The sequence below is a fragment of the Aethina tumida genome, chromosome 1 (assembly GCF_024364675.1).
Source record: "Aethina tumida isolate Nest 87 chromosome 1, icAetTumi1.1, whole genome shotgun sequence".
Lineage (NCBI taxonomy): Eukaryota > Metazoa > Arthropoda > Insecta > Coleoptera > Nitidulidae > Aethina > Aethina tumida.
Window position 1 is genome coordinate 9,149,727 of NC_065435.1, and position 24,277 is coordinate 9,174,003.

Genomic DNA, 24,277 nt, shown 5'->3' on the forward strand with positions numbered 1-24,277 from the left:
TTTCATATTTTTCAGCACATCTTCCAACATTCAGTCAATAATAACTTAGTGTCTTTTATGAGGATTTTGAGCCCATAAACATATACCTAGTATCAGAAATTCAGCTGAAAAGTGTGATATGTTGTTTTGTGCTGAAACTGAAATTAAATCAAATTTCGCCTTAGTTTTCTACATTTAAATGTTTTTTATTTTCAACTTAATGTCAGTTTTTTGTTCATAGTTTGTACTGAAAAAAGTGTGTGCTGAATTTTTTTAATACTTCTTATAATCAGTTTCTCGTGTCTGTCAGTCCTGAAATAACTAGCTGCCCTCTTTCCATCAATTTTGACACCTTATTTCCACAGTAATTAAGTTTTGATGAAAATGATGAACAAGGGGAACAGCTCCAAAATTAGAAGGAAAATTTCCTGATGGGAGTGATGAAAATATACTTTTAAAGAATATACTGACACCTACTGACGTAGTAGTTTTAAAAACAGTAAGTTCTTAACAATTTTTATATAATCATCAACTACTTTTGTCTCAAAAAACATGAAGAACCAAGATGGTGCCTCATTTTCACTTTATTTATACTCTAACTTCTCTTTTAACATCAGCTTATCGATTTGATGACTTAAACATACATTTAAACATTCTTTATTGTTTTAGAAAGACAGTCTCACAAAAATAGTGATAAGATATTGAAAATACTCAGTTTTTTTATCAGGCTGAGGTTTATTTGAAGAGATTTAATATTACTCTGCTTACTTCCTTCCATAAGAGCCGGATTAGCAACTTACTTTGAATTCTTTTCTTAAATTCTGGCCAAATTAATTGTATATAATATATAAAAATAAGGAAAATGTAGGAAAAGTTGTATAAACACACTGTTTCAGTAGAATGTCCACATCACATCCTTTGTGAGGGACTAGAGGCATGTCTGAGGGCTCAAAATGAACCTAAAAGAGCCTTCTACACAATTAAGGAGAGAAATCTTTGGGTTTGAGCTGTTATCTGTGATTCTTAAAGCTTTAAAATTAGAAACTATGGAAATAAATACCTTATCTCACCTTCGATTACTCATAATTCTTGAACTACCATAGTTATGGAGTCATATAATGGTTTAAAATGTTCGTCCATTTAAAATTTAACAAAAAACCATTTTTACAACTCAATATGTGCCACCATGTACTTGATAGGTGTGGCCTTTTGGTGATATTTCAAAAATGGGGGCTAACTTAAAAGAAACATTTTGAAATTCTACATAAAATTTTACGTTTAAGTTTCCAGTCATGTAAACTAGTGTTAAAGGTCAGTAATGGCATAAAGGTAAAGTTATCCAGCCTACAATTAATTAATTAAGTAACTACTATTCTTTCTTTGTTAGTAAAACACGGCCAAACAAAAAAAGATGAAAAGAAAGATCGTCGTTCATTTGTATTATTAATTAATTAATAAAAGTAATTAAAAAAAATAACAACAATGAAAAGATGATAGAGTGAAAGGAAACTAAATAAATAAATAAAAAATAAAGAAAAAAAAAGTAAAACAGGAAAAAATGTGCGTGTTTGATTTATTTGAGTACGTAAATCTGTAAAATTGAGCCATACCTACGCAGCTGTCGGTAATATCTTTTTCATCGTCCGACATAAAATCCATCCCGATTTTCTGATTTTCTTGAAATTTAAAAACAATCATGATTGTAACAAAAATAATTGCAATTAAAATAAAGACAGGTGCTAGTTTCCATTTATTGTGAATGTAGCGAGTGTTGTTACAAAAATATGGTTTCCATATTATTTGCCACCATTGTAATAAAAACAAATCATTGCATTTTTCACTGATTACAGTTAAATGTAACGCACGAAAAGTACAATGGAATAAATGTATAGGATAAATAAATCATCTAAATTTAATTCTTTGTTTGGCTAAGTGGTTTATTTTTAAAATACATTTTGTTTATGATTGAAATTTTAGCAGTCCAGGGATCACTGAAGCCGTGAATTATTTCTGTTGTATGTGATTTTTCGGGGTCCAGCTCACCAATATATTAATAATCTGGCGATTTAGATAAGTATTTTTAGGATATTTCGGATAATTTTCAAATGAAACGTGCACAACTAACGAGGTTTAAATTTATTGACCACGTGGATTGAATTGAATCACCTTAAAATATGTCAAAGGTCGAACTTTTTTGCTGTTTAGCGTTTTTCTAGTTTCGTATCAATTGCACGTTTTGTATAACATTGGAATTATGTTTTTTTGTTAATACAATTATATGTGTGTGTAATTATTATTTGTTTATGAAACACAATAAATAGGCAAATAATAGTTACACAAAAAAAGTTTTTTAATGATTTGTTTGTAGTAGTAATAGTCGAACTTCGATAACTTTAACTATGACTTCTCTAAATAATGGAGGTTATAAGACAAATCTCAGAAGCTTCTAAAAAGGTATAAAAATATATCATTAGTGAAAGTGGCCGTGAAAATAACGTGAAATATATATTTTTAAGTTTCCAATAGGATGGCTTAAATGTTAACATCAGTGATTTATCAGAAAAATCAATTTATCTTTAGAATTTTCCAATTAAAGGCACATGTAAAACTTAAATATTTATCTTGAGAACCTTTGTCATATTTTCCATCATATTCTCTTTGTCGAATCTCTAAAAATAAATGTGTGGTAACAAGTTAAGACATTGAAAAATGTAAAACTTTGTAACTTCAATTTGGCTGAACAGAATTTAATAAACTTAGCAAGAACAGGAAGAGTGTTCTATGCTCCATCTTCGATATTTTAAACATTTTTTACATCAGCCTATCAAAACCCCTCTGTGAAACTGATAAATTGTCTAATGTTAATTTTTTTACCATTCAAAGTGCTTTCAATTAATTAATAAAAAGAATATTGGCTATTCCAAATCATCACTTAATTACAATGTCTAAATTCAGACAAAAATTCAACTTATTATGCCTTCTCAAATAAATTACAAAATGGGTATAAATGTACTGAGTGATGAAATATTGGAGGAGGTTGTAAGACATATCTTAGAAAGTACTAATCAAGTGTAAAAAATATTATTAAGGAGAGTGGCCCTGAAAAAAACGTGAAATATATATTTTTAAGTTTTTAAGATGATGGACTAAAGTGTCTATCATCAGTGGCTTATCAGAAAAATCAATTTTTCTTTCAAATTTTCCAATTAAAGGTGCATGTAAGACATTTAAATAATTATCTTGAGAACCTTAGTCACATTTTTCATCCTATTCATTTTGTCATATCTCTAAACATAAATGTGTGATAAGTTAAAACATTGAAAAATATAAAACTTTGTAATTTCAATTTGACTGAACAGAATTTAATAAATTTAGCAAGAAAAAGAAGAGTTTTCTTTGCTTCATCTTCGATATTTTAAACATTTTTTACATCGGTCGTTAGAAAAACTAATAAAACCGCTCTATGAAATTGTGTAATGTTAATTTTTTGCCATTCAAAGTGCTTTCAAATATTTTTTAAAAAGGATATTGGCTATTCCAAATCATCACTTAATTACAGTGTCTAAATTCAGACAAAAATTCAACCTATTATGACTTTTGAGTTCTCAAATAAATTACAAAATGGGTATGAATGTACTGAGTGATGAAATATTGGGGGTTGTAAGACATATCTTAGAAAGTACTAATCAAGTGTATAAAATATTATTAAGGAGAGTGGCCCAAAAAAAACGTGAAATATATATTTTTAAGTTTTCAAGATGATGGGCTAAAGTGTCTAGAATCAGTAACTTAGCAAAAAAAATCAATTTTTCTTTCAAAATTTCCAATTAAAGGTGTATGTAAGACATTTAAATATTTATCTTAAGAACCTTAGTCACATTTTTTATCCTATTCTTTTTGTCATATCTCTAAACATAATTGTGTGATAAGTTAAAACATTGAAAAATGTAAAACTTCAATTAAGCTAAACAGAATTTAATAAATTTAGCAAGAAAATGACTGATAAATTGTGTAATGTTAATTTATTTTGCCATTCAAAGTGCTTACAAATATTTTTTTAAAAGAATTTATCAAATGGAATTAGGATTCCCTTCAAAGATTCAACTTATTATGACTTTGAATTCTCAAATAAATTACAAAATGGGTATGAATATACTGGATGATGAAATATTGGAGGTTGTAAAACATATCCTAGAAACTACTAAACATATAAGGGTAAAAAAGTGGTCCTGAATAAAGAGGTAAAATATATATTTTTAAGTTTTTAACATCATTGCTTAAGTGTCTAACACCTCTGACTTATCAGAAATTAAAGGTACATGTAATACATTTAAGTATTTATCTTGAGAACCTTTGTTATATTTTTTATAATATACTTTTTGTCATATCTAAAAATAAATGTGTGGTAACATGTTAGAACATTGAAAAATGTAAATCTAAATTCTATCTGAACATAAAGATTCATCAAAAAATTCGACTTCATTAGAGTTATCAAAGTTCGGCTGTATTAATGAATTATAAAATTCTTGTTCTTTTGTGATTCAGTGATCTCTAACACTTCAGAGAATGTGATTTACCTAGCCAAACAAGTCATACACAAACAACGTATGGTCACATGAAATAATATTCACCAAACACCGGATTCCCCATCAAATATGATTAAATATTAAAAGCCAAATTTCAACAGTAACTCATATTAATAATTAAACCAAAGCTACCACATTCAAAAATAATAAAAACCAAATATTTACTGATTATAAAACATAATCAATAAACAAACTGCACGTATGTTGATGTATTTTGTATGTATGTTACTGTGATTGTGGCATACTATCGTACGTAAGTCCCTGATCGAATATTACATTTTAGTCAAAAGCCACAAATCCAAACTCATCCGTGATCAGGGACTGACGTGGATCGATCACCGTGAAACCGTACTACCGTCCAAGAACTAGCGACGTCGAGTATCGGTTCCACAGCTTCTACTACCTTGGTCAAAAGTATGTTGAACGATACGTAGAAAGGTTTTCTTACCGGTAATGTTATCGCACAGGATTCTCGATGTGATTATTCTACCGTACGGGCTGAACAACGCCTCGAGATCTTGTTGTGTCATGTTCTTCGGCAGTCCGGACACGTACAGGTTCGCACCTTTTATAGCTTCAGAACTCGGTCTGGCGTACGAAACCTGCAATTAAAAAACACCAATTCCGAATTAACCATCTAATGTTCAAGTTGGCGGTGGTGGTGGTGGGGTTAGTACCAAAACCGAATTGGACGTGCTAAATTTACGGGAGAAGAAAAAACGAAGCACAGGCGTCCGTTATATAAATAATCGGGTCTCGTGAATAATTTTTTGGCGTATGCAAAGAATGAGCGTCGACACGCCAGTCGAGTGTATCAAGTGAATGCAACATTAGCCTGCCAAATGCAGGTCATGATAGCTATTCAGGCATTTACGAACCGAATGACCCTGTCACCGTGCCGTATTTTATGGTCTCGCGAACGATGGGACAATTAGAAATTGTAAACAATCGGAATAATTCGGTTGACGGTTTGAATTTATTTAATTCGCCTTCAGCGATGGGTGGGTAACGAGGTGGAGAGGAGCTAAATCCTTACCTTGATCGTTTTGTTCTGTAATCGGAGTCCGTTGAGTGTGTTGATTGCTTTTTCGGCGTCTTCAGGCCGATGGTAGTTCACAAATCCATAGCCCAATGATTGCCCTGTAAGCAATGGACTAGTGATAACCCCAGGAACTGTCGGAAATCAATTTCGAAAAAAAATACGTGTTAATAACACAAAATCAAACTAAAATTATAAAAATTATAAACAAAAAAAATCGGCAAAATAATCGAAATTTCTTGACATTTATATGTATCTGGTTAGTCTGTTTAGTCGGATCGATCAAATCGTGGCGGGACGTGACACGTTTTGATTCGACATGCAAATTAAAATAGTAAATAATTTATTTCAAATGAGTAAATCAAATTAATTTATTCGAAAAAAAAAGGGAAAGAAAAAGTACAAAGCAGTGTTGCAAATTGTAAATAACAATAACTGAAATATTTATTATTTCATTTATAATTACTTACTATTTTAATTAATTTTTTATGTTAGTATATTAGTCAATTAATAAAAAGCATAGTATTTACAAAAGAACATAAAATTTTCTTTGTTAATACCAATGTTAGTTAACTACTTTGATTATTTACAAATAATCATAATAAATTTATACTCTCAAATAAAATAAAATAATTTATTCTATAAATGGTGCACAGGGTGTTCCAAAGTGGTCCTTGACTTGTTATTAGTATTTCCAGACCAGATAGGCAAAAACTGACTTAATTGTCTAAAGCTCATTGTTTTAACCCTCATTTGATATCTCCGACTGTTTCTGAAATATTTTGAATATTTAAAATTGATTTTGGAAAAGCTAACTTTTACTTATTTATTTATGAGAAACGTTAAAATCTTTCTAAAGACATTTTTCTGCTTAATATCTCAATAAAAAAAGAAATTATCCCTAAAAATTTTGAGATATGATGATTTTTTTATTTTTAATAGAACCTTAAGTCAAATTTCCCTTTAAAATGTGAAAAAATTATTCAATTTGTGATGTATTAAATTATCTATGATATGACAATATGTTTGGTATATTTCGAGATATTTAATATAGTTAATTTATTTTATTTATGTGTTAAAAATCCAAATTTTATATTCACATATTAATTTTCAAAAAATGTTTCATGGATAACAACATTAAATATCTCGAAATTTATCAGAAACATCGTCATGTCTTGATATTTCTGGTATATTTAGATATATATAATATTGTTATTTATGAAACGAAGAGAGATTAACTGAAAAATTTATATTAATGTTTTTGAAAATCTTTTTATAAATTATACAATTTGTGATGTATTAAATTATCTCTAAGATATGACGGATATGTTTGGTATATTTCGAGATATTTAATATAGTTAATTTATTTTAGTTATGTGTTAAAAATCCAAATTTTATATTCACACATTAATTTTCAAAGAAATGTTCAATGTTTCATAAACGACAGCATTAAATATCTCGAAATTTATCGGAAACATCGTCATTTATTAATATTTCTGGTATATTTAGAGATATTTAATATTGTTATTTATATTTTTGAAATCCAAATTTTATATTCAGATTAATTTTGAAAGAAATTTTCAAAGTTTAAAAAACCACAACATTAAATATCTCGAAATTTATCAGAAACATCGTCATTTCTTAATATTTTTGGTAAATTTAGAGATATTTAATATTGTCATTTATGAAATAAAGAAGAATTAACTGAAAATTTTAAAATTTAAATTTTCAATGTTTCATTAAATATCTCGAAATTTAGAGATATTTAATATTTAATATATTATTTAGGTTTTTAAAATCCAAATTCTATATTAATATACTAAATTCCAACAAAAATATCAGCTTTCCATAAATGACAACGTTAAATATCTCAAAATGATTTTTCTGACAATCGTTATATCTCAGCTAAATATAATTTAGTAAATCACAAATTATATGTTTTTGGAAAGGAAATTCAGTCACGGTTTCAATTTTAAATAAAAAGGTTTCCAGATATGTAAAACCTTAATGAGATATATTTTAGAAACAATTGTAGACATTTTATATCATATTAATAAATATACTTTGTCGAAATGTCAAAAGTCAGTCATAGATATCAACATTTTAAAAAATTGAGCTCTGGACACCAAAATCATTTTTTTCTATCTGACCTGGAAATACAATTACAATCAAATACAACCAATTTAAGACACCCTATACAGTGAGGTTGTGAAAAGTCTTTCTTCCCTGACAACTGAATAAAATTTTTCCACTTGTGCCAAAAAACCCACATCAACTATTTTTTATATATAAAATGTGGTTTGAAACGTATTTTTAATCTCTATTAAAAGCCACTTTAGCCGACTAAAATAGGAGTTATGACCTATTAATTTAAAGAGCTAGAAAACCAAAGAGCTTTTTTACGACCTCACTGTATATTCTATTATGTTAGTAAAATATTTACTGATACAACAGAATGAATATGTCTAATTGAAAAGAGATTAAATGTTATTTTATTGTTTATACGATTAATTTTTTTAATAAATGTAAAAAATTTAGTGTCTGTAATAAATTTTTAGAAGAAAACTACGACTAAAACAAAGATGCAAATAGCACTTTAGATTTATAAACTATTTTTGTGGCCAATTTCGAAAATCTAAAAAAAATGAACAATAAAATCATATATATTTTTTTATTTTTAATAGAATCTCTCTAAATAAATCAATTAAAGATAGTGGTCTAAGTGGCCTAGAGTTGTTAGTACGCTCCCTACAAGTAAACTAAAATAGCATTATTTAAAAGCATTTACTTGACTTCCTGTATAACCAAGAGTAAACATCCCCATTTACTCGTTGCGTAGGAAGGAAATCAAACGATTATTTTCTGTAAACTGATCGACACCTGAAAGCGTCCAAATTCCAGACATTCACAACTTCAACTAACTACAGTTCAAATATTAATAATTACACAGTTAAATTTTATTTAACTTTAGTCGTCCCTACTTATCTTTACCTTGAATTTTCGAAACAGTGGACGTGCAGTATTGATTTTTAGTGGTGGCTGTACGACAACGCCCCAACTAAACCTGCGAGGGGAGATCAACGCACCCCCCTCGTTTTCGAGGGACGAATTCTTGTACTTTGTAATTTGCAATTGTGTACCTTGAAAATGGTCTTTTCGTGTGGGGGTGGATCAAATATTTAAAATTTATGGGACGACACAATAAGGGAAAACTTTCCCTGCGGTTTAATGATTGAGTTATGGGGGGTGGATATTGGCCAGGTCTGTCAAATGCAGGAACGTGAATCGTGGGAGCACAAAGGAGGCTTTGAACATTAATTATTTAGTTTGAATAACAAAAAATCAACACAGTTGAACAACGAAATTGAATTTTATTAATTTCATAAACATTAAACCTTATTTTGACCAAGAAAACTATTTAATTCAGATGTGAAAAGTTAAAAATATTGATTTTTGTTAAAATATTAAAATTTTTTGGAATGTGACAATAAAGGAAGACATTGATGATGTCAGAAGGATGGTCAGACAGATCAAATACAGGAACTTCAATGGTGAGAGCCTAAAGGAAGCTTCGACCATTAATTATTCAGTTGGAATTACTGAAGAATTGAAAATAATATTAAATTTGGTAATGTCATGGATGTAGAACATTATAATAAACAAAAAACGATTTAATTCAAACGTGAAAGATTCGAAGAGGATGATCAAATATTAAAAATTGTTGGAAAGTGGCATTAAAGGAAAAGACACCACATGATTCATTGATGAAGTCTGAAGGATGGAAGATGGTCAGATAGGTCAAATACAGGAACTCCAATAGTGGAAGCATAAAGGAAGCTTCGAACATAAATAATTCAGTTGGAATAACTGAAGAGTTGAAAAATAATATTAAAATTGGTAAATTTCATGGATGTGGAACAAAAAACAGTCTACTTCAAACGTGGAAAGTTAAAAACAATGATTTGAAGAGGATATTAAACATTTTTGGAATGTGGCAATAAAGGAAAAGACTCCACGAGAGTTATGATGATGAGATAGATCAAATACACTAATTTAGATTTTAGAATCAACAAGAACAAATACAATTGAAAAATAAAATCAATTTTAGCAAGCTTCAAGGATGTAGAACATTATTTAAAACAAAAAACGATTTAATTCAGTCATGTGTCACAAAAATAATGATTTCGAAGGGGGATAAAAATGTATAGAACGTGACAATAAAGGAAAAGGTTCCCCTAGTTTCATTGACGAAGTTTGGAGGGTGAAAATTGGCCAGTAGATCAATCAAATGTGGGAACGTGAATGGCGGGAACGTAAAGGAAGCGTTTGAACGTAATTATTTGGCTGGAATTAGTCTGGAATTAAACACAGTTTAAAAATAAAATTGAAGATGATAAATTGGATGGATTTAGAACAATTTTTAAACATGTACGGTCGAATCGAGATGGGAAAAGTTAAACATTTAGTCATGTTTACTTCCACCTACAACCATAATAGAATGTAAACGAAACAACCACAAAATCCATATGATGCTACGGACCGTGGTACGATCATTAATATGATGTAAAATTCATTTCGAAAACAGAAAAACAATCGTTGCATAATTTATCAAAACCGAAATGGCGGATATTTATTTATAGAGTATAATGTAAATAATTATGACACATTCGCTTAAAATATATGTACGAGTACGTGCATGTTAATTTATATTAAATCCAGTTTGGTATCATCTGCTTTCAATATGTTTTCTCTGGTATTTAATTTCCGTAAGCTCTCTGACCCTGTAGGTATGCGATACGGGGTACGAACCCGTATTTAGTGCCACTGGCCAGGTGTTCAATTTTCGACATCTGATATTTATCCGTGTTACAATGGAATGGAATAAAATCAAAGGAAAAGTCATGAAAAGAACGAGCGATTCAAGTGTAAATGGACACGTACGTAATCTATTCCACGTTAGGAGCAAAGCAAACCAGACAAAATACAATTTTAAAACGTCAATCCCCGAATAAAACGTCTGAAATTCCGTCCATTACGACTTAGCGAGTTTGAACAACAAATTTATCGTATTAACGGAAGTACGATGATACTGTGGCGTGTACGAAATATCGAGATAATGTTTTGCCCAATATATGTAGGCATTAAACTATGTGGAAAAACTCGCAGGTCAGACAGCCAGATTTTTATTGCTCTAGGCTTTAAATAGAACCCTCCTATACACAAATTCATAGTCAACGCACTTCATACACTCATTTTCGATGTAATCGTTTCACATGTTTTTTCGTCGCTTTGGTACACGTAATCGCTGCTTAAGTTATAACAGTTATATAAAAAAATCCTAATATAAATTAAATGTGACGTTCACAGACATTGAACATCCAAAAAATCGAATATGACAACACAAAACAATTACACTTGTTTGTACTTTTATGGCGTATTTCGATTTTATACAGGGTGTTGTACAGAGTTAATGGTTACTTTTTGACCTCCCTGTTATTTATTTTGCTGTAAGACATACGAAATAAAATTTTTAATTAAATTTGTAGAAGTATTTCTGAATTATTATATTAATTAATTATTGACTCCCTATATATTACACACTTTTTGTATATATATATATATATATATATATGTATATATTATTTTTGAATTTTATATATTATCTACATTTAGAAATTTATAGAGAAATAAAAGAAATATGCATCTGACATTTTATAGCTATGTGTGATTCTATATTATCTTGAATGTTCTGTCACTTAGCTTATTTTTTATATGGAACCCTATAAATATTATTATATTTTTGAATTATATATATTAGATACAGGGTGATCATTAGAGGTTTATATAAAAATAAAAGAAATACCAATATGACATTTTACAGTTATGTGTGACATTACCTGTTTTTTCTAAATATTTTCAGTGTCCTGAGACAGCTTATTTTTTTTTCAAATGAAGCCCTATAAATATTATACTTTTGATTATTATTATTATTTTTAAATGGAACCATACAAATATTATATTTTTGAATTATATATATTACATACAGGGTGAAATTAAAGAAATATCAATCTGATATTTTACAGCTATCAGTAACATTACCTGTTTCTCTAAATATTTTCAGTGTTCTGACATTTAGCTTATTTTTTTTAAATAGAACCCTTAAATATTTTATTTTTGAATTATATATATTACATACAGGGTGATCATTAGAAATTTATATAAAAATAAAAGAAATATCAATCTGATATTTTACAGCTATCAGTGACATTACCTGTTTCTCTAAATATTTTCAGTGTTCTGACATTTAGCTTATTTTTTTTCAAATGGAACCCTATAAATATTTTATTTTTGAATTATATATATTACATACAGGGTGATCATTAGAGATTTATATAAAAATAAAAGAAATACCAATCTGACATTTTACAGCTATCTGTGACATTACCTGTTTCTCTAAATATTTTCAGTATTCTGACAGTTAGCTTATTTTTTTTTTTTTTCAAATGAAACCCTATAAATATTATATTTTTGAATTATATATATTACATACAGGGTGATTATTAGAGGTTTATATAAAAATAAAAGAATTATTAATCTGATATTTTACAGCTATCAGTGACATTATCTGTTTCTCTAAATATTTTCAGTATTCTGACATTTAGCTTATTTTTTTTTCAAATGGAACCCTATAAATATTTTATTTTTGAATTATATATATTACATACAGGGTGATCATTAGAAGTTTATATAAAAATAAAAGAAATATCAATCTGATTTTTTACAGCTATCAATGACATTACCTGTTTCTCTAAATATTTTCAGTGTTCTGACAGTTACCTTATTTTATTTTTTTTTTTCAAATGACACCCTATAAACATTATATTTTTGAATTATATATATTACATACAGGGTGATCATTAGAGGTTTATATAAAAGTAAAAGAAATATTAATCTGATATTTTACAGCTATCAGTGACATTATCTGTTTTTCTAAATATTTTCAGCATTCTGACAGCTTATTTTTTCAAATGGAACCCTATAAATAATTTATTTTTGAATTATGTATATTACATACAGGGTGATCATTAGAGGTTTATATAAAAATAAAAGAAATACCAATCTGACATTTTACAGCTATCTGTGACATTTCTTGTTTTTGTATATTGTCAATGTTCTATTACTTATTTTTTTTTTTCTTCAAATGGAATTCCAATTGGAAAAATTTAATATCTAAAAAACAAATATAAATAGGAGGACGATTCAAATTGCAACAAGTTCGATTTTGTTAAGGTTTCATTTGATAGAATAAAATTAACATCACATCCGGTTGAACCGGAAATGACGGTTCATTGGAAATATTTTAGAAAAATAGATAAAGTCACTTTAGAGTTGTAGCCAAAATTACAGAGATTAAAGTTCCATTTAATAATATTTATTTATATTTTAGACTTCGGTCGCCTCCTTTGTCGGGACAAGCCCGACTCAACTCAGTGACATAAGTGATAAATTATGAAATAATTAATAATTATTTATGCCGATAAAAAGAGAAAATTTATATAAAGAATAATTAAAACAAACGTGCTGTTTTTTCTGCTTGAGTATCCACCATTTTTATCAATAATTAGCATAATTAATTAGCTAATTATTTTATAATCTGCCAGATGTCACTTACGAGTAGAGTCGGGCATGTCATTTCCGGCTGAACCGGTGCTATATGCACGCCACTGCGTTTTTAAGTACGACTGATAAAAATTCATAAATACTCCCACAAATTTTATTCAAAATTTTATCTCGTATGACTTAAACCAGAATAAATAATAGGGGGGCCAAATTATAACCAATAGCCCTGCACACCTTGTATAAAACCCCCAAACCAAAACTCTTAACCCTCCCTCTTTTTTTTTTTTTTGTTTTTTGTTAGTAAAAATTATTTTGTTAGTACATTTTTTTTTTCTTCCGATACATATAAGTTTGCTTTTTATATTTGATTTGAGTTATTAACAGATTTTCCCTAAATTTCGCTAAAATAGGATAGAACAGTGTCAATACCTTCAGTGCCATTCGCCAACTTTGATATTATAGGTGAATTTTCTGTAAATAAATACATATTTTTAAATTTTTCGATGCAAATATTATGAGGCTTCAAAAATTGTAGCAAACTTGCTGGTAACTAATTCCAGTGGTGGAAATAAATAAAAGCAATTTCAGCTGTCTGATTCGCACAAAATTTTGATGCTAGGTTGTCTTTAGCTCGCACGACAATAGGCTTTTTACACTCTTGCCCTAAACAAAATGTTGCAGTCGAACGAGACTGGCCCATTGTACATATCATGAACAACTCGAACAAAATAAATCATCGTTTCTTAATTGTTTTGTGTGCATATTCCACAATCCACAGATGTTCCATTAGGAGGGAAAAAAGCGGGGGATCTGAAACGTGATACCGGAGGCACGTACCACAATTTAAATCAGGACAAAATGGAATTTAAAAATGCCTGGCTCGTCGAGTTCGACTGTGGGCAAAACGCTAAAAATCGAACATCTGTTTTAGTTGAAACAATATTTACTTCAAGGGCAAACGTACTATGCATACGATAAAAAACTATATATACATGTATACAGTAGTGGTCATTATTGTAGCAACTTTTTAAAATGTACATAGTTATAGTCATAACTATTATCATTCTCTAAAATGTTACATATATTTTTTGAATTGAGCTGGACTTGCAGCTGGAATGCAGCAACTTTAATTTTAAAAGGGATTTTTAATGATTAAATTTGTGTTATTTAATTTAACATTAACACTTTGTTTAATATCCTTTTTGTTTCATATATTTTGGCCCATCTCTGTGGCATCGACTCGACCATTTTCCAAATATACGACAAGTCTATATTCCTTTAAGCTTCTTGAATTGCTGTGATGAGTTCATTTAAATTTGTAGAATTTTTATGTCGAATTTGGTTATAAACATGATCCCCCATGTTTTCTATAGGGTTGATGTCTGAAGATTGGGACAAAACATCGATGCTTTGGTCTTTTAACCAATCTGTCACAATTTTGGATTTGTATTTAGGATCGTTTTCATGTTGAAACACATTTATTAAGAGCATCATTTCTTCAATATATGGAACCAAATTGTTGTTTAGTATATCCCTGGTACATAAATCAGTCTAAGGGGACCTACATCAGAGGAATTGAAGCTTCCCCAAATCATAATTGAACCTCCACCACGTTTCACTGCGGGTATAACAAACTTTTTGTGTAGTTTTCTTCTTGTAAGATCTTTACATAAGCAGAACCATTATTTTTTTTAATCAAATTTAGACTAGTGACTTAAAACTACTCGTCCTCACTGCTCTGTGGTCTAGTGAATGTGATCCTAAGCAAGTCAAAATTCGACTTTCACATATTCAGTAGAAACCAGAGTTTTTCTTGTAGATATGGAGCCAAACGAACCCCCATCCACTAACCATCTTCTCGCAGCCCTTGAACTAACTTCAGCAAGTCCCATTTCCTCCAGGTTGGCTTTAATTTCATTTGACTATAAGATTGGATTGCTTTTTATCCAGTTATCGATTTTCTTTCTTATAAATAATCGATTTAAATCCACAGAGGGCAATAAAACACAATAAAGTAAAAAGTTGCTACAATTTTTCCCATTGAGGCATTTTTTAAAGAATAAAATTAGATTAACCCGTATCATAGTAGTGCAGCTCAAGTAGTAAAAACATTTTAACAAGTTGATATAATTGTGGCCACTGTTGTATGATGTACATTTCCTGTATGACAAAAAGAAGTCTCGACCGTCATGATTAGTGGGCCAAATCCATATTTCCACTACAACACTTTATTAAACGTTTAAATTAAACAATTTTTATGGTGCAATTAATGCGGAAGTTGTTAATCGTTATGTAACTCGATGTATTTTTTTTCAAGCAATTTATTTTTAAACTATTTTGTTAGGACTGTTGATATCAGACAGGATATATTCGCAATTTGTTTTACAGTTTCGAAGTTATATCAATTTTACTTCCGTTTTGCAATATTAAATCTGTTTTGTAATTGTTGTAATAAAACCGATAACAAGAGTAAAAACAACATAACATCACAATTTTCTTCGCATTTTTTTATTTTGGGAATAATTTGTTGTTATTTTTATTTAGGATAATAATTCGTTATAATATTTTCCATTTTCATAATAAATATATATTTTCATCAATTAATTCATTATAATATTACATATTAAAGTTAAACTGCTTTATAAAATTAAATTTACTTAAAATATCACATGTGGTGTCAATATTAATTATTATAAAGGGTGATTCACTCCAGCGACGATTCATACTTTGTTTGAATAAAATTTTGAAATTTGGGGTTGGTTTTTTATTAAACAAATCAATTTTATAATCAGCTAATTCTTTCTATAAAATATTAAATGACCTGATTATTATACTTTAAGTTCATAAATATTTGTTTGTCAAAATATAACCAATTAACACATTCCAAAATATTGATTTTAGATAAAAACTATATAAAATTTAACTATTCTCATTATTAGTTTGATGTTAATAGGTTTTGATAAACCATTTTTAAGAAGGCATTTTGTTAAATATATATAACTATCAGTGAAATAAATTAAATTATATTTTTTTAATATAAAAAATAGTTATATATATATATATATATATATATATATATATATATATATATATATATATATATATATAAAATTATATATATTTAAAATTAGGAAAAAAGTATATTTTGTCGAAATTAACAATACAATTTAATATTTTATCAAATGTTTTAATTTATTTTCAAAATGCTTATTAATTTTTCATTTATTTCGACCGAGAAAAGTACAATTTAAAAGATATATAAATGGTAAATTCATAAACTACATAAAATTTTCAATTTACAAATATTAAATGATTTATTTAAACTATTGGAAAAAGGCAATTTTGTGAATTTTTTGTTAAAAAATTACATCAGATTTTAATTTCATTTTAAATAAATAGCAATTTTTAATTGAAACTAGTTATTTGAAATTATTAGTTTTATTGTGGCTGTGATTTTAAAATTGTACACAGAGTTTAAGTTGAAATTAACAATACAATTCAATATTTTATTAAACATTTTAATTTATTTTCAAAAGGCTTATTAATTTTTGATTTATTTCAACTGAGAAAACTATAATTTAAAAATTAAAAATGGTAAATTCATAAATGAGTTAAAATTTTCAAATTACAAACTTATAAATAATAAATAATATATTTAAACTATTGGAAAAAGTATTTTATAATTTTTTAATTAAAAATTACATCAGATTTTATTTTTTTTTTTTTTTAATAAATAGTAATAATTTTAAGGTGAAACTACTTATTTGAAATTATTAGTTTTATTGTGGCAGTGATTTTAAAATTGTACAATTGTGTAAGTTGAAATTAACAATATAATTTTATATTTTCATTTATTTTCAAAATATTTATTAATTTTTCATTTATTTCAACTGAGGAAACTACAATTTAAAAAATATATAAAAGGTAAATTCACATAAATTAATTATAATATTCAATTTACAAATAATAAATAATATATTTAAACTATTGGAAACAGCATATTTTGTCATTTTTTATTTAAAAATTAAATCAGCTTTTACTTTTATTTTAAATAAATAGTAATAATTTTAAATTGAAATAATTATTTTTTTTGTGGCTGTGATTTTAAAATTGTACACATAATTTAAGTTGAAATTAACAACAATTTAATAATTTATTAAACATTTTAATTTATTTTTAAAATGCTTATTAATTTTTCATTTATTTCAACTGAGAAAACTACAATTTCAAAGGTATATAAATCGCAAAATTCATAAATTAAAATATTAAATGGTTTATTTAAAATTATGTAAAAAGTATATTTTATATTTATTTTATTTAAAAATTATATTAGATTTAAATTGAAATGGGCAATTTTTTATATTAAAGTTTCTAATTGAACATAAAAAAATATTTTTAAAAATATTGTATTGAGAATTTAATTTATTATACTGATTGTAAGACAAAAACAAAGAATATCAGTCTATTATAGTTCCATTTTGTCACAAAAAATGTATGGCTAACTACAATAAAGTTTAAACTAAAGTATGAATCAATCGTAATAATTGTATTACATTCACATTGATAAATACAAGTTGGTAAAGAAATTAAGATGATTAATATGCATGAATCACAAGTTATTAGTGATCACTTTTCAATTCAGCCTTAGCCGATAAATCTTATTATACAATTATCACCCCCTTATTTAACAAAATTTCATCCCAACAGCATGAATCACCCACAAAAAGTTTTCGTAGCTCAATTAAAATCAGCAAGACAGCATTACGCACACTTATTAATTGCTTCGTAGTTTTAAAGAAAACAATTAATAAAAAGTGGTATTAATAATTGTTAAAGGTCATCCAACGTGACACCTTCAGCCACGATAAGCAACCTGGCCTAAGTCTTTATCAAACAAAACAAAACAAAAAGTAAAACTAGAAAGAAACAACGGTAACTAAAGTAAAAAAGGAAAACGGAGTGGTGACTTAGTTTTTTTTTTGACTGGGGGGGCCAAAAACTTACCTGTGACTTTGTCCCTGATCAGCTTGCAACTTTCCACTTCGCCGATGCTCGAGAACAGCGAGCGTATTTCTTCCTGGGTCATGGTCTGGGGTAGGTAATTTACAATGAGATTGGTCTTCGACTCCTCCTGTCCGCCGCCGACTTGGCCGCCGCTGCTTCCATTCTGTTGGCCAACAACACCGGTATCTAATCCGTTCGACATCATGATTGCGTCACTCAAATGAAAATTAACTCGTAATCTATCGGTCTAAATAGTCCCTTCCCTTGTTGTGGTTATCTTGTTGTCAGGAATTCTTGTTCCAAGGAACGTATTTACACGTACGGATTTACGTGATGATGAAACTGGATGATAACTTGTCGATTGAACTAAACTTTTTTGTTATATTTTTTTATTAATTTAATTATTTTTGTTTGCGAGAAGATTGGATTTTGGATTCTTCTCGGCTCTGCTTCTTCTAGGGCGCACGATTTACCCTAATCTACAATCTGCAACAAAAGAACGGACACCTTTAGACAAAACACGCCAGTTTCACCCGACATTGTTTGCATATTTATCGACCGGTTCACATAAATTAAAGGGATAAAGTGGCGGGGTGGCATGGGGTGGATTTGTGCCTTACTAATTTCGAAGGGGTTGACAACCTCACGCATAATTAATGATCAAAAACGAGCATATGTAACGTACAAAAACATCTGCCAAAAAAGCATCCAATTAAAAAAAAAGTGCTGTGTTTTTTTGGAGGTACATATTGGGCACCGGAAAAGTAACGTTTTGGTTCATGATTTGTTTGAATAAATTTTTATCTTTAGAGCCCTTTTTACACATGCTATTTGTTTTGTCCTACATTGTATTTAAAACGTTTTTTTTTGGGTTAAAAATGTGCCATAATATGTACAAATTTACTTGATTAGTTGAGTTGAGTTGGTTTGAACAATGATTTGGACCTTAACTTAAGATTTTGATGACTCAAATGTCCAAGTTCATGAAAAAATGGCTGAAAAATGAGCTTCTTTACTAAATAGAAAAGGGGTTCCTCTTCTTCATGACAACTCAAGGCCACTTATGATACTAGAGTCTCAAAGGAAGCTTGAAAATGTTAAATGGGAAGATCTACCACATCCACCACATAGTCCAGCGGCCTTCAGAGGAGGCCAAAACTGAGCTTGATCTTTCCTTCAGCTCCAAGACCCCAGAATGGTTTCCTTATGGCCCAAATGTGCTTGCAAACTTTGCCAAAACATTACCGATCATAATGGTTATTACTTCATTGAATAAAATCTATTTTAAAACGCAAATTACATTTGCCCGTGCCTAATACAAAACACAAATTTTAATTAACAAGACAAGATTTAAATTTAGAGTTTATGGTCAAATAACGCATTTGAATCGTGATAAATGGGCCAATATAATTAAGTACCTGCGTTCGGAATAACGTAGATTTGTGTAGAAGTTATTTATAATATTGGGGTTTATTTTAAAGTGCAAATTTCGACGAACAGCGCCGCCAATTCTTACAAATGTAAACAAAACAATTGGATTAGCGTGTAAAATTAAATGTGTATCGTTTAACACATTTTATATTTTAGTCGGTGATCGAAATAATATTTGCCAAATTTTCTAAATTTGACTTATGGTCTTTAATGAAGATGTTAAACTTTTTATAAAAGTGGTGAAAGTGATTATTTATGTGGGAAAATTCGATTTCTTCCATTGCCTTCATTTTTGTTGATGTTTCTATTAAAATTTGAATAATTTAAGTTTGAATTATAAAAATTTTGATCTGAATAAATTATAAAATGGATATTTCCATGCAAAAACAAATGGGAAAATATATTTTCGACATTGCCTAACATTTGGTATATTTAAATACTTCATTTTAAAATCATCAAAACAAATATTTTTCCATTTATCATTTCACCTGAAATATCAAATTTAGATTATGAATAAATTGAAAAAGTATGACATAAAATTATTCTAATTAACACAGTTATAAAATAACGTATTAATTATTATATTTTTAATTAATATCTTATAAATATTTTAAATGAATAAAAATCTAGAACCAAAAATTATTTTTAAGAGTATTTATATTGAAATGGTAAGCAATAAATTTTATTTTGAGAAGAAATTAGAATATTTCCAACTAATAAATAAAACTGAAATTCTTTAATATACACTGTTAAATATAATTTTATATAATATTGTTTAAATTGATATAATTATTTCAGTTTCTTAATGAGTTTATACAAAATCTAGACCGAAAAATTACTTTTAAGAGTATTTATATTTAAATGGAAATCAATAAATTTTGTTTCAAAAGAATATTTCTAATTAATAAAATAGCTGAAATTTTTTAATATACTGTTAAATTTAATTTTATATAATATTCCTTAAATTAATATAATTATTTTACAGTTTCTTAATGAGTTTATAGAAAATTTAGACCAAAAATTACTTTTAAAAGTATTTATATTGTAATGGTAAGCAATAAATTTTATTTTAAAAAGAAATTAAGAGTTTTTCCAACTAATAAAGTAACTGAAATTCTTTAATATACACTGTTAAATATAATTTTATATAATATTGTTTAAATTGATACAATTATTTCGAAGTTTCTTAATAAGTTTACACAAAATCTGGACCAAAAATTACTTTTAAGAGTATTTATATTTAAATGGTAAACAATAAATTTTGTTTTAAAAAGAATTTAGAATATTTCTAATTAATAAAGTGACTGAAATTCTTTAATATACTGTTAACTTTAATTTTATATACTATTCTTTAAATTAATATAATTATTTCACAGTTTCTTAATGAGTTTATAGAAAATTTATACAAAAAATGACTTAAGAAGTATTTATATTTAAATGGTAAGCAACAAAATTTGTTTTAATAAGAAATTAGAATATTTTTATATAATTAATCAGCTGAAATTACTAATATAAGTATCTCAAAATTTCGTAACAAAATTTAGACAATAAATTACTTATAAGAGTATATTTTTAATGATAAATAATTAATTTGGTTTTAAAAAGAAACTACAATATTTATAATTAAAAAAAGTAGCTGAAATTCTCAAACAATTTAAGATAATGTTAGATATAAATTGTATGCATTATTTATTCAATTGATATAATTATTTCCAAGATGATACACATTGTAGTCTTACAATTAGTTTTAAGAATATTTTTACTTCAATTGTATGTATTTTTATAAACTAAAACATTAATAATTTCTAAATTAATTGAAACTGAAATCAAATTTAATATTCTAGTAATGAATTAAATTTATTAAAACTTTAATTAATTTATAAACATAATTTATAATAACATTTAATAGTTGATAATTATACTGTCTAATAGTTATTACTAAATTAATTAGTTGATTATTGTGTACAAGAAAATAATAATTGCATTTAATAATGATGTCACAGTTTGACTTTTTGTTTTTATAAATTGAAATCACAGTTGTTTTCTGTTGTTTAGAACAATAATATGAAATTAAATAATACATTGAATTGATGGAAAATCTATTGTGAAACGTTCATTTTAATTTTTTGACAAATAATTTGTAACATTTTAGAGTGATATCGAGCAGAATAACATACAATTGACAACATAAAATATGTCATTCATTAAAAATAGATAAAACATCAAAGATGTTTACAAACTTAAATAAAAAAGAAACCATCAAAAAGTAAATTTTTACCAACACCGACGACGACACATCCAAAATTTTAAAATTCAAATACGTGTGCATAGATTACCCGATAAACAAAACACAAAATCGATGGCAGTCGACAAACCCCTCAAAATCAAAACACCATATACAACAAACAGTAAATCCCGCAACTTGAAAACGAAAGGAACTGCACCAAAAGTCGGAAACCAGTTTTCAGTGTGCGCACGTTGCCCGGCAACCGCGTCCCATTCGAAAACACACGTGTGCACTTAACGCAGTTTAGTTACAATATCGTAATTTTTTTTTTTCTCCTTTAAACAAACACACACAAAAAGTCGCACAATCGATTTTACGAGTCTGGTTCTTAGTAATTTGGTATTCCAGTTTTTTGCATATTCGTGCCGTTGGCACGACGGAAATTCGAGCGCACGAAAAATTTGGATTTAATAAATAACATGTTAAGTTGGTGGTTTTGGATTTTTGACGTTTGTCGAAATCGAGATTGATTGATTTTAATTTGGATCGAAATGATGGTTTGGTGCGGCGACGGAGACGTTTTTTAATTTTAGTGTGGTGCGGTGTAGGCCTTGAATGTTAATTGTGTGTTTTATCGATATTTTGTTGAAAAAAATGTTTTGCAGGAATTGACAGCATTTATTATAAACCGAAACCACCAACCCATTAGAAGGCACACATGAATTTAAATTTATTTTTAGGCCTGGATCTATTTTAGTTTTAAGAAGCATATACAAACTCACAATTTTAAAAGAATGTGTATTAGATTATAGGACCAAAAAATAAAATAAACTGGGTGGCAATTTTGTGTACTATTATTATTATTATTATTATTATTTTCGATGTGAAGTAAATCAGGTCAGATATTGTTTAGCACTAGTGATTGTTGTTAATGATGTAAACAAATGTTAACAATTTACTTGCCAGTGTGTGGAGTGTGTTTAAATTTAAATAATCACTACGACGGAGGGGTCTGCAATAATTAATAATCCCAATGGCACTTAAATTCTAATTCACTTGAAAATGAAAATTGCCCGACGTACGGGGTGGACGGAAAATAATAATAATAATGGTAATACAAAAAAATAAATAAATAGCACAACACAAAACTAAATTAAATAAAATAATAATCGATGCCGGGACGTCGGGACGTCTCGCTCACTTACCTAACGTAACTACGAAACGAAATAAATTAATAAATTAAACCGTTTCTCGCCAAATCAATTGCAAAGCAGCGCACCCGCAAAAATAATTAAAAGTCGACTAAAAAAAAAATAAAATCTAACGCGTAACCAGCCAAAAAAATTGGTACGACAAAACTGGACCATATATATATAAATATATGTGTATTATATATATATATGTGTACTCTATATACGAAGCCAAACTAAAATCTAATAAGTGAACGAAAACAAAAAAAGAAAAAAAAATCAAAACCGAAACCGGCCAGTGCGCGTTCGGATTCGTACTGAACGCGGTGGACGCGGAACGTTCTGCGCCGTGGGAAGCGTCCCCGTGTGTTCGAAAAAAGGAGCCGGGGCGCGTGCGCCGCCGCCACCGCCGCGCCGCCTAGTTGCGGGGGCTACGTAACGACACCGACACCGGCCGACCGATCGAACGAGCCGGCCCGTCGGCCGCGCGACGGTGCCGGAGCGAGGGGCCGTCTATTTTTACGGCGTTCCGTCGATCGGACGGCGATTTGGATTTGGGGATTTTTCAATTTTGCGAGCGTCGGCCACGCACAAAGGGTTTTTTTTTGCGGGCGCGCCGCGTTTGTCGGCTTGATGCGGAGGGTTTCGGCGGTGCGTTGCTTTGCTTAGTTGATGGACGAATGTTATTTGTTTACGAGGATTTATTGGTTTTTGGTTTGATAATTTGGAATTTGTCGGGAACATTTGTGTGACGATCAGTAACTGATTCATTGTACAAAACAATAAATACAACCTATTGTGTCTTATTATTTATCCCGTATTATATATTTTAAAATAAATAATTTTATTTTTTAAATTATTTTAAATATATTAGAATTAATTTTTGTTAAATTTTTTAATATTTCATTGGTTTATATTATTTTAAATGTAAATAAAAAGTTATCATTAAAATAATGAACAGATATTTCAATAAATTATTAAATTTTTAATATATTAATAGTAACATTATCCTTCTTTATTATTTCGAATATAATATAAGATAAACTAATTTATCTTTAAAATAATAAAAAGCAGTTTCAAAAATATTTATTTCCTTCATTTTTATCAATATATTTAATGTTTCTTACATATAAAATTTAATTTATTGTTTTCATATTAACATGAGAATTAAGAATCATTTTTTTTTAATTGTTTAAAATTT

The 24,277-nt window shown here is 28.1% G+C and overlaps 1 protein-coding gene across 9 annotated transcripts in view; it reads right to left on the minus strand.

Annotated features, from left to right (window-relative positions):
• Positions 1-24,277, minus strand: part of LOC109596345 (ELAV-like protein 3) — a 49,404-nt gene that overhangs the window by 6,946 nt on the left and 18,181 nt on the right. The window contains exons 1-6 of one of the 9 annotated variants that reach the window (XM_020011869.2): positions 23,092-23,392; positions 18,229-18,714; positions 13,654-13,695; positions 5,602-5,705; positions 5,014-5,167; positions 1,590-1,655 (exon numbers count right to left, since the gene is read on the minus strand). In XM_020011869.2, the coding sequence (XP_019867428.1) occupies positions 1,590-1,655; positions 5,014-5,167; positions 5,602-5,705; positions 13,654-13,695; positions 18,229-18,433 (571 nt within the window). In that variant the 5' untranslated portion in view covers positions 18,434-18,714; positions 23,092-23,392. The other 8 variants (XM_049961225.1, XM_020011872.2, XM_020011871.2 and 5 more) reach the window with 8 other exon arrangements.